Genomic DNA, 13748 nt, shown 5'->3' with positions numbered 1-13748 from the left:
TGATTATCATGATGCTTCCATATCTGCCCTAGATACCTTACCTTTAGTCTTTGTTTACATGCATGAGAAAAAAAACTTTTGTCTTTAAGCCACTGTTATGCTGGCTCATAGACAGAGCTAATATTAACTGATATATTTTATAATATTAAGCTTTATAGAAAGATCTATTCTTGTTCTCTCATGCTCTTTAAAAAAAAAAATCTGAAGTCCCTTTAAAATCAGCTCGATGTGTAACTAAGGAGAGAATTTACCTGAAAGTTACTGGCATTTAAAAAATTTATAGATACCATCCTTTATAATCTCTGCTTCATACATTTTATTACTTTTTTTAATTTATTTTTTAGGCGAGGTAACCCTTGGTTGACCTCACAGATTGCAAGGACCTTTGTCAGCTTACAATCCCTTATTTTTGTTTTATTTTTTAAGCCTACAGCACCTGGTTTTCCTAGGTGGTCTCCCATCCAAATACTAACCAGGCCCGCCCCTGCTTAGCTTCCAAGATCAGATGGAATCAGGCTTGTTCAGGGTAGCATGGCTGTAGACACTGCTTCATAAATTTTAAACATAATAAAGTGAAAACCCCTACAAGGCCACAATGAACCATAGGCAAGGAACCCTTCATCCCACCAAACAGTGAGCAGGAAGAGGCCTGATCTGGATGGTGGGGCTGGTGAGGCAGACTGCAATGGCATAATCCAAATAACGCATCTCATTACTATGAGAAAGAATGAAGGACAGATAGACCAGGATTCAGGCACACACACTCGCCATTGGGGAAGCCCGAGACATCTGCTTCTCCTTATTAAAGGCCTTATCAAAGTTAGAACATGTGAGGGTAAAGGCTTGACTCATTTCCTTGTAGGGAAAATTACATTTTTCTAAGAAGGATTGAAGAGAGGAATGAAACTGTCATCTGACTCAAAGAATTAACCTCATGGGAATCTGTTTGCCCTCATGTGTTTTATGGCACTTCATGAGAGCAAGGGCCATGTCTAATTTCTGAAACCACAACACTCAGCTTGGTACATGTGTGCATTTATGTGTTTGCTTGAAAGAATGAAAAATATCTCTCAAGTTCTAGTTCTTCTAATTATAGGAGAAAAATCTCAAATAGAAATCAAGAGACATTTGTTTTGGGGTTGCCTAGAATGGGTAAATATGTCCATTTAAAGGGCTATATTCCCTCAAGAAACAAAGCGGGCACAAATTCCCAGACCCTCCCCAAAGCACTCGCCAGTGGATATCTCCAGGAAGAATGCTCTGACTTCTCCACTTTTTCCTATTTCCCCCAGGACAGCAAAATGCCAAGGATCCAATATTTTTGTTGTTGTTGTGTATTGTCAGCACCAAATGATAATAAAGCACAATAAAAGTATATTACATGTAAAAAAAAAAGTATATTACATGTAGAAAAATAATACTTTTCCTCCTTCAAGAAATGAATCGCACAGGAAAATTTGCCATCTTGAAGGTAAGAGTGGTGAGAAATCCTGAAATATGCTGGAAGCAGCCTGAGGGCTAGAACAAACAGTTCCCTCTGTACTCGTTGTTTTAGATGGAAGAGCCAGCATTCAAGGGTAGCTCTTTCCGAGTACATTTTGAATAAGAAGAGCATTGAAGCTTCACTGCTACCACTGCCTCGTGGATCACAGATTCTTTAATCTCTCATTAAGAATGATCTAAAATGAATTTTAAAAAAATTACCCCTTCACAAAGCTATCAGAAGTGCCTCCTGACTTCACTGCTGTCAAATTCTTTGCCTCTTTGATGAATACTTCTAGTATTCCTCCAGAAATTAGAGGCGACTCCTTCTTTCCTCTTTTAATGGTCTTCTTTCCTGCTTAAGCCATCAAAATGAAAGAGAGGGAAGAAGAAATAATGAGGTGAAAAGGGGGAGAGGGGAAGGAGGAGGAAGAAGAGGGAAGAGAAGAGGAGAGAAGAGAGATTGATCATGGGTTCCATTTCAAAATTTACAAAGAAAATCTATAAAGATTCTTTCATTTGCTGATTGAATCAGGTCTTCATATTATTTATTATATACTTTTCCATGTATTGATTTAAATATTTTTTTTATCCCATTGGATTCCTTCTGGGTAGGTCTTTCATTTATATTTGTTGAAAAAATATGAACAAATAAATTTTAAATTTTAAAAACTCCCTTATAAGGTATAGCTTTTTTTTTTTTTTTTTTTTTTTTTTGGGTGAGCCAACCCTTGGTTGACCTCACGGATTGTAAGGACCTTGTCAGCTTACAATCCTTTATTTTTTTATTTTTTACGCCTACAGCACCTGGTCTTCCTAGGTGGTCTCCCATTCAAGTACTAACCAGGCCCAACACTGCTTAGCTTCGGAGATCAGATAGGATCGGGCTTGTTCAGGGTGGTATGGCTGTAGATAAGGTATATCTTTTTACAGGGTATAAAGGAATAAAATTGAAAAGACCTCATAAGCTTCTTGGGCCACATTCCTGCCCTCATTGGGAAGTAGCTACAATGAAAGTCACATATAAGCACCAAGACTCCAAAAGAGAAAATTCTTTAACTCCCTTCTTTGATATTTTAGTCTTCTAAATTGTCAACTCCATTCAAGGCCAGCTCTAAAGACTATAGCCCAGGCAAAATTACATTTTTGAGAGAAAACTCTTCCCACATTACATTTTTATTATAATGAAATATGTTCAAACATGAATAATAACCACCACCTTTATTTAGCATGATTTTAAGCACTTAACATGAATGAACTTATTTAATCCTTACAATATTTTTAGGAAGTAAGGAAACTGAGGCCAAGAGATAGTAAGTTACTTGCACAGGGTCACACTGAAGAAGGTGATAGTGAATGGGAGAATAGAAAAGACTGCCTATAGGAGTTGATGGAAGGAGAAGGTCAAGAGAGATTTAAAAGTTGTCTCCATCTGGATTTTCCCTTTATACTCTGTGTTCTAGGTCAATTTCCTCCTCAAGACTCTCTGAGTAGCTGTGAATGTCATAAATCCATATGGCAGCTATCTATACCTGCACTTTCCAGACTGTCCCTCCTTAGCCCCCACTCCACCCTGGGGAAGATCCTGTATCTCTGAGACTTCCAGGAAATAAATCTTACCATTAAGGCTGGTTTCTAAGTATGAACTTTGTCCTTTCCTTGCAAGAATCCCACACCCTTTCTCACATATAGTATCTATTTCTCGATTCTCCTCAAAAGACAGTGACAGTAAAAGATCTTTTACATTTATTTCATCTGTGTAATGCAAAAGTAACATAGTCCAAGCAATTCCTGATCCTTCATCACAAGCTTCTAAAAAAAGAATGTCCTTGATCAAAGTCATTGGTTTTTTACTCTACCTTGAAGTTGTCCTAGCGGAAGCATCAGGTTCTCCTCTGGGAGAATATAACGTAAAACAACTGTCAGCTCTCCTTTGTACTGAAGGCCAATGTCAGCAGAAAGTTCCACCTGGCCAAGGGGAGGCAGGTCAAAAGAAAAAGGAGAATGCTTGTTTTGTTATTTTGTAGCCCATGTTTGTACAGTATTTACTTGGTGGCTTAAATGTGACAATCCATTCTAATTCAACTATAATAGCACTTATTGGTTTAAGAGATGTCTTAAGTATGAGAAAACAGAGGCTGGAAAATCCCACGGAAGCACTTGCATATAACATTTAACATCAGAGTAAAAGGAATTTGAGAGGAGATGTGTAATACACATTTGTGTGCCTGTGATGCACTGAGAACTGAACCATCAACAAACATACATATAGTTTGGAGAATGAGGCAGGAATAAAACGCCACTGAAAATAGTGCCACAAGATACTTCTTCCTATCTGTCCTTGATGTCTCAAGGCTTTCCTAAGTGACCAAGGGCGAAGTTGGCAGTAATGCTTGATTCACACTGGGTTGCAAGCCACCAATATTAAAAACTATACTGGGAATTCACATCATTAAAATTCATTGTGGAAAAACTGGTTCATTCTAACATTGTTGTTGGAAACGTAAAATGTAAATGTAAAATGCTGTAGTCACTCTGGAAAACAGTTTGGCAGTTTCTCATAAGACTAAACATACAACTGCCATACAACCTAGCAATTGCACTCTTGGGCATTTATCCTAGAGAAATGAAAGATTATATCTACACAAAAATCTGTACACAAATATTCGTATCATCTTTATTTGTAACAGTAAAAAACTGGAAATAACCTAGAAGTCCTTCAACATGCCATACCAAAGAATACTACTCAGCAATGAAAAAGAATGACTATTGATATATGCAATAGCTTGGATGAAGCTCAAGAGAATTATGCTGAGTGGAAAAAAACAAAGCTAGTTTCAAAAGGATATATTCTATACAAGTCCATTTATATGGCATTCTTAAAATGACAAAATAATAGATATGAAAAACGAATTAGTGGTTGCTAGGAGTTAGAGATGGGCATGACAGGATGCGAGTGGGCGTGGTTATAAAAGAACATGAGGAATCTTTGTAGTAATAGAACTGTTCTGTATCTTGGCTGTGGTGGTGATTTCACAAAGCTACACATGTGATTAAATTACATAGAATTAAATACATACACAAATGAAAACTGAAGAAATCTGAATAAAACTGGTAGATTATCTCAATGTCAATAGCTTGACTGTGATACTGTACTAGTTTTGCAAGATATTATCATTGACAGAAACCGGGTAATGAGTATATAGGATCTCTTTGTATTATTTATTACAACTTCATATAGATCCATGAGTATCTCAAAAGTTTAAATTAAAAAATTAAATGCGACTCCAGAGCCTCTATTTTGTAGGTCTCCCAACTGCCATCGAGTCATCTGAACTTTAATTTTTCATAAATAGTGTAAAAAAAGTAATGCACTTTCTCAAGTATTTTTCTTCAGACATCTGATTCTTGAGCACTGAGTCAAGGGTTGAGAACTGCTCTCTTTTGAGAGAGAGCAGATTGGAAGAATTCAGAAACCCCAAAACTCACAGCAAAGCCAGAAGCTGTTCAAGCCTCAGCAAAAAAAGACTGAGACCATAGCAAAGAAAAGAAATCCTTGCCTGGTTTTCTTTCATCCTGGTGGCGGTAAAACTTATTAGGAAGGGTAGAAAAAACATTTGAAGTATTGTTTTATTCAACCATCTTACCAGGGGTAAAAATGAGTTAGATGGTGAAATAGACTATCCATCCAATATTTAATCTGATTATTTTAGATCAAGAGCCTTGTGAAAAGGACTTTTCTTATTGTTTTGAAGTTTCAGTGAATGTTATAAATGGGTACTGTGATTAAAGAAGTCACTACTTTTTTTGATATAGCCAATGAGCGTTTGTCTTCTCTCTTTGGATCTGAGTGGGTTCCGTGATTGCTTTGACTGGTAGACTATGGCAGAAGTGTTAATGTGCCAGTTTCTGGGCCCAGGCCTTAAGATTAACAGCTTCTACTTTCTCTCCTGGAATGGATAGTCCTGAGATGCTCCCTCTGAGAACCCATGATATAGGGCCCAAGCCACATGTAGGTGGCTCCAGTTGGCAGGTATGAGTTCCCAACTGGCAACAAACATCAAGTGTGAGACAATCAACTTGAACGACCAGCCCGGTCAAACCTTCAGATGAATTCAGCCTCACTCTACCATCTGGCAGCAACCATATGAGAGACCTTAAATGTGAACCATGTAGCTGAGCCCAATTATCCCATAGAATTATAAATTTTTGTTTTAAGGCACTAAGGTTTAGGGTAGTTTTTTTATACAACTGGTAGTTCTATACAACAGGCTCCATTTGCTTTTGGCTGAGATTTTTGGGTAGGAAAAAGTGATAATGTGCAGGTGTCATATACTAATATATGGTGTAGGGATCAAAACATGCATTGTTGGGATTTATTCACTGGTTTTTAATTTAACTTAAAATATACTGGTGGCGTTATATAAATATAGTTTTCAAATCTTGGGGAAGTAGAAAACTATAAACATGAAGTTTTATAGCATCATAATCACATACACAAGAAAGACAAAGGAGAGAGTCATCATATACCCTGCACGTAGATCTAATATTCTGGGGTATTTTTAATATTCTTGAAAGGAAATTCCAAAGCAGCATCCTCTCCTTGCCTACCATCAGTTTACATTATTCGGCCAACTCCTGCTCAGATAAAAGTAGCAGAATTCAATTCAATTCAACCATACAGAATGGTTTCCTGTAGTAATGCTTTTTAAGGCATCTTGCCAAGTGCTGTGGGAACATAGACACAGACCTTGTTTTCAATGAGTGCTCAGTCTATCCAGAAGACATATATGCTGTAGAAGCTCTATTAAATTGCCGTTATTTAACTGATTCATCAGATTAATTAATGCTCTCCATTCTCAGTGAGGAGCAGGATCCTCACCACAAAGACCATGTATGTCTGCTCCCATCAGTTGAACTGCATGCTCACCAAAAGTCAGCATTAGTCTCCCAAGCTCTTTACGCCAGGCATCTTTGTGGCTCTAATTACATAATTTAATATTGCATAAGTACAAAAAGATAGCTATTGCTATAAAAATTAAGTTAAATACTATAGAAGAGATAAAGATTTGAAAATAAATTTGCTATTGGATTATATTTGGGCTTGAGGCTATAAAAGACTGGAAAAAAATCATGAATATTGAGAGATATTTTATACTTGGTTTACTTTGAAAGTATTCTTAAATTCTTGTTTCCCTTTAGAGAAACTCAAACTAGAAACTGTTGATGATGATGCATTAGGGGTAGAATATGCCAGGAAGATATGACAGAATTTTAATCACTGAAATCATACTGAGATAAAATGAATTATCCCTATTTTAGAAGACTTGAAAATAAATGCACATTTGTTTGTTTTGAGTTAAAATAAATGTTTAAGAAATGCATTGGGGGTATGTGTATGATTTCTGTACTTTATTAACTGATCAACTATTGATGTTGATTGCTGAGTCTTCTTTTGGGCTTCTACTGTGTAAGTTCAATGTCAAACGAATACTGACAGATATTCCAATTCAACTACAAAGAAAACTACTGTGGCAAGAGAGAGAGTAATCCAGATTGGGATAAAGAGGTGGCCCTCGTTTGGTCCTTAAATGATGGGAGAAATGATACCAGATGGAATGGGAAGAAGGTTAGTCTGAGTTAAGAAGGCAGTATGAGCAAAGTACAGTGGGGACTGTAGAATGTATATAAGAAATGGTAGGAAGTCAGGTGTGGTTAGAGGTGTGTGTACAGGGAGGTCGCAGCACAGAAAATAGAAATAAGGTGTCTCCTCTGAATTTATGTTATAGTGTTTTAATAGGATGGGTAGTGGGGAAGTGAGACCACAAAGAGAAGAGAGGCTTCACAAAGTTGTGATACCAGGCAAAGTTTCAAGGAGAGTAACTTGGCTCGGTCCCACAGCAGAGCTCTGGAGACAAGAGAGATCACACCTCAGAGCTGGCCCCATCACGGGCAAGGGAGTGAGAGCGTTTATGCTCTTTCTGCCCTCAACTCCCAGGAGACTTACATACCCAAGCTATTCTGGCTTTCTATGCCCACAGACCAAGACAGCTGCAGGAGGCCTGAGGACTCCTCTCTTACAAAGATTGTCAGGTGTTGGCTAGTGAGAGTGAAAGTGGTGGACAGCCATATATGTATGAAAATGGGGATATGGGAAGAGCTCTGACATCGTCCTCTGCTACAGAAAGCTGGGCCATATAAAGGGAGCACTGAGTTCCAGGGTGAGGATTAGGATTTATTCAAATCACATCCAAAAGCAGTAGGAAACCCCTGAGGGTATCTGACAGAGCAGAGGAATGGCATAATCAGATAATTCCCATTATCTTCTACTTTTTGAAGAGAGAGAGAGAGAGAGATCCACTTTCCATCAGAGTAGGAAGCAGAGTTCCCAGTGCATTTACAGGTCTAAGATGGGATAATAATTTACATACAAAAGTCAGCCAAAAGTACCCAACATAGAGCCTTTTAGCTAGGTGATAATTCCACAATAACTTATATTTACTCTCCGCCTGAAGGCAGAACAGAAGAGGTTTCCTTGGAAAACCACTTAAGCTTACTGTTCATTTTCAAAGGTCCTTTTTATAATAGCACCCTCTGGGAACACATGAAAGAGAATTCATACTAACAAATCCCTTTCGTCTAAATACTTAACATGCCTTTCACAAAGATAATGACTTATAGCTACTAAGCACATCCATGTTCTGCAATAAAATGGAAGTTATACCGTGAAATGATTTTACAGTATATTTGGCATCTTGAGTTTTCTCTACCTGAATCAGCCTTCTGACTGGCTTAGTGCTGTAAGACCTAGCAAAAACAAAGATAGGTGTCAAGGTATTGTCGCTAACACTGAGTCAATAAGCAATAAGACACTATGTCTTTCTAGTATTCCCACTGCAGAAGAATATCCGTATTTCTAAATGCTTGAGGACTATTAATTCTGACCCTCTATTACTAAGGAAATTGGTCCCTGTAGCTCACACTTCACCTCCTCAGCTGGATAATCTACAAGAAACACCAGATCTCTGGGGCTGCTCATCCTATAGATGTAGCTGATGAAGTAACTACTGCACTGAAATGACTGAGACAGGAAACTGAGAATAAAGTGACACTTCTGATAATCGACGCCAGCTCAGCTTGAAGATGAGCCACTGGTGAAGTGGGAGACAGTACACAGCAGGTTTTAGAATGGGTCCCACCCTATTTTTGGAAGGCATGGTAGCTAAGCAAGTCCAAACCTGTAGCCTTTCCTCTATATGTGTCAAAGGAAGCTTAGCAGAGAAAGATGACGTGGATTAGAAACACTAATTTATGTTGGGTTCCCCAGAAGCTGACTCTGAGGTGAGGATTCTTATGCAAGTGACTTATGAAGGAAGTGCTCCCAGGGGAAACAGGTCAGAGAAGGAGAGGGAGCCAGACAATGATCAGCCCGATCCAGCTGGGGAGCTCTGGAGTGTAACACCTAGGAGTTTTTTCCACTCTCTGTAAGGGAATTGGGCTTTCAGATCTCTCCCCATTCCTAATCCATCAGGTGTTGGCTAAGGGTTGCCTTGTGGCAGGAGGTACAGAAGTTCCTAAGAACTTCTGGCTCTCTGCCCACATGGGAAAAAGCTACAGTAGCCTGAGGACATGCTTCTAGAGAGTGTCTCAGGTAGAGGCTATTGGAGGCAAAATTCCTAACACACGTGGTGAAGGGAATCCAAGGTCATCTGGCAGAGGACCAACTGAGTTCCAGACATTAAACACAATCAGAACTTTTCTACCTTGACCTGGCTCAGAGAGATGCTTCTCCTTTATGATAGAAAGTAAAACCACTCAGTGGCAATGTGAAGGTGATTACTTCGGAAAGTTGTTGGTCCCTAAACACAGAGGATGCCTGCAAGAGCTCAGATACTATCCCAGTACAAATCCTGCAACCATTTCCAGGAAATTGACTGGAAACTCTCCAAAGAGCCCCAGTGTGCTTTAATGTTAAGTTTATGACAGGTTAAGTTAATTTCATTACTAAAATGCATGTTACTTGTTCTCCATCTGTGTTACGCATCATATAATGTCTTGGACATCTTCTAACTATGATTCCATGATGCTCACCCATTAAAAATACAAGGAAGGGAGCAATAGGAAACTGTTAAGTTATATTAAGCGTTATCCTTTATGGTAAGGCTTTTCACTCAATTCCAAGGGACACAGTGCTGTAATTACCAAATATTTTCCATAATTAATCTCAGGGGAATGTTATGCTATTGTGGACTTGTTATTATTGTACATCATATCTCTATCACATTTATGTTAGTCATAGGCTTGCCGTTATTTTATGTTTAAGGATTGCTATTATATTTTACTGTCAATTTAACCCACAGCCCAACAATACCTCCTAAAGATTTTCCATGAGTTATTTACACCATGTTTGAGGTCAACAGTTATAAAACCCCATCAAAAAGTTGTATTTAACTTCTGAGTCTCAGACTCCTCATATAAAATGGGGACAATGATATTTAGCTCGCAATAGTTGTAACCGTTAGGTGTGAACAATGCTTCTATTAATGATGATCGGTGTTGTTGTTGATTACCGACCTTTGTTTTACCCTGTCTAGCATCCACTCACCATTCCTTTAATACTAGTGTGCCTGGATTTCCTTTAGGGCAATACCACCTTCAGGACCAGAGTATGATCTGATTGTCTTAAGCCAGCTAATTTAGCTCACACCTCCGTGGCCATATGGTGATTAGCTCAGGATGGGCAAATAATCTAATTAGAATTAGGAGAGCCAAGCCAAGGGCATTGGTTGAACTGTTGGAGGATGAGGAACTCTCCTCTCTCCTGGACAGTGTGGTACAAGAATGACAGGCTTTGCAGCTGATACAGTGTCTAAGAGAAGCATACCGGGAGCTAGTGAGGGAAGCTAACACTGCATGAAGTCTAAAAATGAAGCTAACGCAGAGATGAGAGACCAAGAGATTTCAGTGCTTTAATAATATTTGAGCATCAGGATCAATTACATAGCAATAATTTCCTTTTACTTTTTAAGCAGTATGAGCTAGAGTTTCTGTCAGTTGCAATAAAAGGACTGCAATGTAACATAAATATTACCTAGCACTTATTGAGCGCTTACAATGTGCCTGACCTAATATTGCAAGTATCACATAGAATGTGTGTTCAAGCCTCACAGCATTTCTATAAGCTATGTCCAATTATTATATCACAAGTGAGAACACCGAAGCCTGAGAAGTTAAGGAATTTACCCAAGGTCACACACACAGTTGTGAAGCTACCAGGATTGAACCCAGGAAGTCTGATTTGAGTTCACTATCTTCACTGTCTTTTCTGTTTTTGTCTCTCTATACAAAGAACAATGTTTCGTTATGTAAATGTGACCTTTTTTTCACGTTACTCTTGACTTGAAAAGTCACCGTACATGTAGAAATACCCCAGCTGCATCAAGTGAATCCAAGGTACTCTTGCTCTAGTTTAGAACATATTATATTATCGATTTCTAGAACTAGCTCTGATATTGTTTTTTTGACTATAATTCAAGACCTAGGTTATGAATCGCAAAAAAAGGAATGTAGGAAATCAGATACTTTAGCTACTGGTCACTTCTTCATGTGAACCCAGGCAAGACAATTCCTGCTTATGTCTGAATTGTGGAGAATGAGGAATGGAGAGAATGTTTTGAGACTGATCTTGCCCTATGGATTTGTTTTTGCCTATGTGAAAATGAATACTTTCTCTTTATAATAGGATCGTATAACGTATTCCTTTTATCCATGGAGACCGCCAAATGATGAATAAATTTTTAGTAAGTCAAATTAATACTGCATATGATTATGTGGTTTGCATTACAGTCTGTACTTAATGATTTCCAAAAGAATATTTACATTTATGACATTATTCCAAAATTAGCTGCACTAATCTCACAGATTATCACTTTAAAACTGGAAGTCTTCAGATTCTTTAGGCTTGTGACATCAATTAGGCTCATAATTTGACTCACTGTATAACTGTATGACTAATTTGGAAGCATTTCCTACCTTGGGCTGAAGCACAAACCACTCATCACTTGGATTTTCAAAGTTCCATGAGTCAAAAGGAATCTCCACCTCCCCAAGGAAGCTATTACGTCCAAATCGATCATAATGCCAGACTGAGAGCTGCAGAGTTCTTGTTTCGAGCTGGGTATGGCTGATGGTATACTGCAAATGAAATTGACAGTATCATATTCCACATGGAAGGTTTTGCCTGATTCTTAGACAGATTGGAATTTACTTCTGCCATCTTTCAGATCGGATGCATTAGCAACATGAATTTTATTTTTCTTTGGTTCTGCTAAAACAGAGGTTCTAGTTCGTTAACTCCCTTTGTGTTAGACCTAGCACTGAAAGATATATCAATAAATTATTTGGGTCGGGGGAGTGTCACAGTAAACTTCAGATATTGTATAAAAAGTGTTAGGGGTTGAAGCTTGTTCCCTTTCCAGCTTTACCTGTTTCACTGGCCTAATTATTATTATTGTTTTACCATCTACTTTATAAGATCAAGGTTTATTCTGTCAATTCTCCAACCTCTCTATCTTATTTTATTCATGAGAACTCCCAAATCCAGAAAAGTATTGGTAGTAAGACACTTGCAAATACCAAACTTCATAAAGTCCAGCCTAAATGCAGGGATGAATAGATACATATGTAGATTAAGCAGAAAGAAAATACTGCTGGGGTAGCTGTTCCTTTTCCAGCAGAATGTCATCCAGGTCCACATGCCAAATTCCTGCAAACCTCCTTCATGTTCTTTGCAACTACCACCTGGAATATGCTTCAGACTTAACTGACTCATCTTGGGTTTGCTTCTATGTCTGTCCCTGCCATTCCTGGCATAATTAACCTTGTCTCCCTGCTTCCTGAATTTGCCATGTCACTCTGTTTGTCTATTCTGCATGGGCTCATCTTTGCTATCCTGTTATGGCCACTGGATTCACCCTCTGCCTGTATTCATTCATTCTCATTTTGATCTGTCTTGATATTGGCTCCTGCTTCCACAAATGCCTCCACTCGCCAACTTCCTGACTCCATCACTTTGGGCATAAGGTCCATAAATTCCCCTGTGACTGGCAATAATTTATACATTTCAGTCTCCTCAGATCTTTCTTAACAGGCTAGATTGGTCCAGGCTGAGAGAAAAGGTTATTATATGGAAGCCCAGGGGGAAAAATAATTTCTCTAGGATTGAGACCTAGGTCATATCTTATCTAGGCCACTTTCTCTGATATTTCTCAAATCTAATCCTGCATTTCCACTGTTCACTGACCACATTCCTAAATATAGCCAAATTCTGAAACCATAACAAGAAACAGCACATACTCATGCTGTGTTAGCAGAACAATGAGTGTGCACAAAGTGACCTGCTAAATCAGTGTCAAAAGTAATAAACTTCCTTTAAGGGGAACTAGAAAAAACACTATTTTCCCAAGGGCAAAACATTTTTTTTTGACAAGATGTACCCGCTCAGATGTAATTTTGCTGGATCATCTCCCCTTAAGATGCAAATTCAGCAGCAGCACAGAAATAAACAGAACAGGAGTGGTTTACATTTTTTCTTTTCTAAAAACTGTTAGAAAAGCATATTACATTAATTTATTCAAATTCTTCTTTTCTAAAATATACATAAGCCTTGCCATGAAAATTCTCTGTAGTTACTTTTAAACCAATGAGGTTGTAAACAGTATCACTTAGTTACTATGAGAGACTATTTACCTACCTTTAGTGTTTCATTGAATTCTGGATTGGTGCCTGTTCTGATTTTGGTCTTGCGCTTACTGTTTCTAGATTTGTCAGGGAGAAGGTATGACTTGACATAACTGTTGATGATAAAAGATGAAAGTAATTATTGGGAAACATCTACTTTGCAAGAAATGCTCGGGGACTTCAGTGAATAAAAGAAGTAAAGGGAATAGGTCAGTAAGCATAAGAGATAGAACCAAAGAGAATATAGTCTACATAACAGAATACCTTAAAAATCACTCTGGGCCCTCACTGAGAGAAAAGTAGTTAAGTGTAGTGGTAAAGAGTGTGGGCTCTGGAGTTGAGCCACTCCATGCCTCACTAGTTTTGATGAACTCAAGAACTTACCTAACCTCTCTCTCTGTCTCAGTTTCCTCATCTGTAAACCTGGGATAGTAAGAGTATCTAACTTATGGCGTTGTGAGGATTAAATCAGTTGATATATATATATATGTATATATATATATATATATATATATATATATATATAT

The 13748-nt window shown here is 38.1% G+C and overlaps 1 protein-coding gene and 2 pseudogenes across 5 annotated transcripts in view; all 3 read right to left on the bottom strand.

Annotated features, from left to right (window-relative positions):
* Nucleotides 1-13748, bottom strand: part of SYTL5 (synaptotagmin like 5) — a 216674-nt gene that overhangs the window by 2815 nt on the left and 200111 nt on the right. For all 5 annotated transcript variants that reach the window (XM_039888172.1, XM_039888171.1, XM_039888173.1 and 2 more), the window contains 4 exons: nucleotides 13235-13334; nucleotides 11515-11676; nucleotides 3342-3450; nucleotides 1705-1837 (listed from right to left, as the gene is read on the bottom strand). In XM_039888172.1, the coding sequence (XP_039744106.1) occupies nucleotides 1705-1837; nucleotides 3342-3450; nucleotides 11515-11676; nucleotides 13235-13334 (504 nt within the window). The remainder of the gene's footprint in view (nucleotides 1-1704; nucleotides 1838-3341; nucleotides 3451-11514; nucleotides 11677-13234; nucleotides 13335-13748) is intronic.
* LOC120581561 (uncharacterized) lies at nucleotides 425-543 on the bottom strand (annotated as a pseudogene).
* Nucleotides 2278-2396, bottom strand: LOC120581516 (uncharacterized; annotated as a pseudogene).

Source organism: Pteropus medius, unplaced genomic scaffold (genome assembly GCF_902729225.1).
Source record: "Pteropus medius unplaced genomic scaffold, Ma_sr-lr_union100, whole genome shotgun sequence".
In the NCBI taxonomy this organism is placed as follows: domain Eukaryota; kingdom Metazoa; phylum Chordata; class Mammalia; order Chiroptera; family Pteropodidae; genus Pteropus; species Pteropus medius.
The sequence above is the reverse complement of the archived record's forward strand: the minus strand, read 5'-3'. Positions and strand labels throughout refer to the sequence as shown.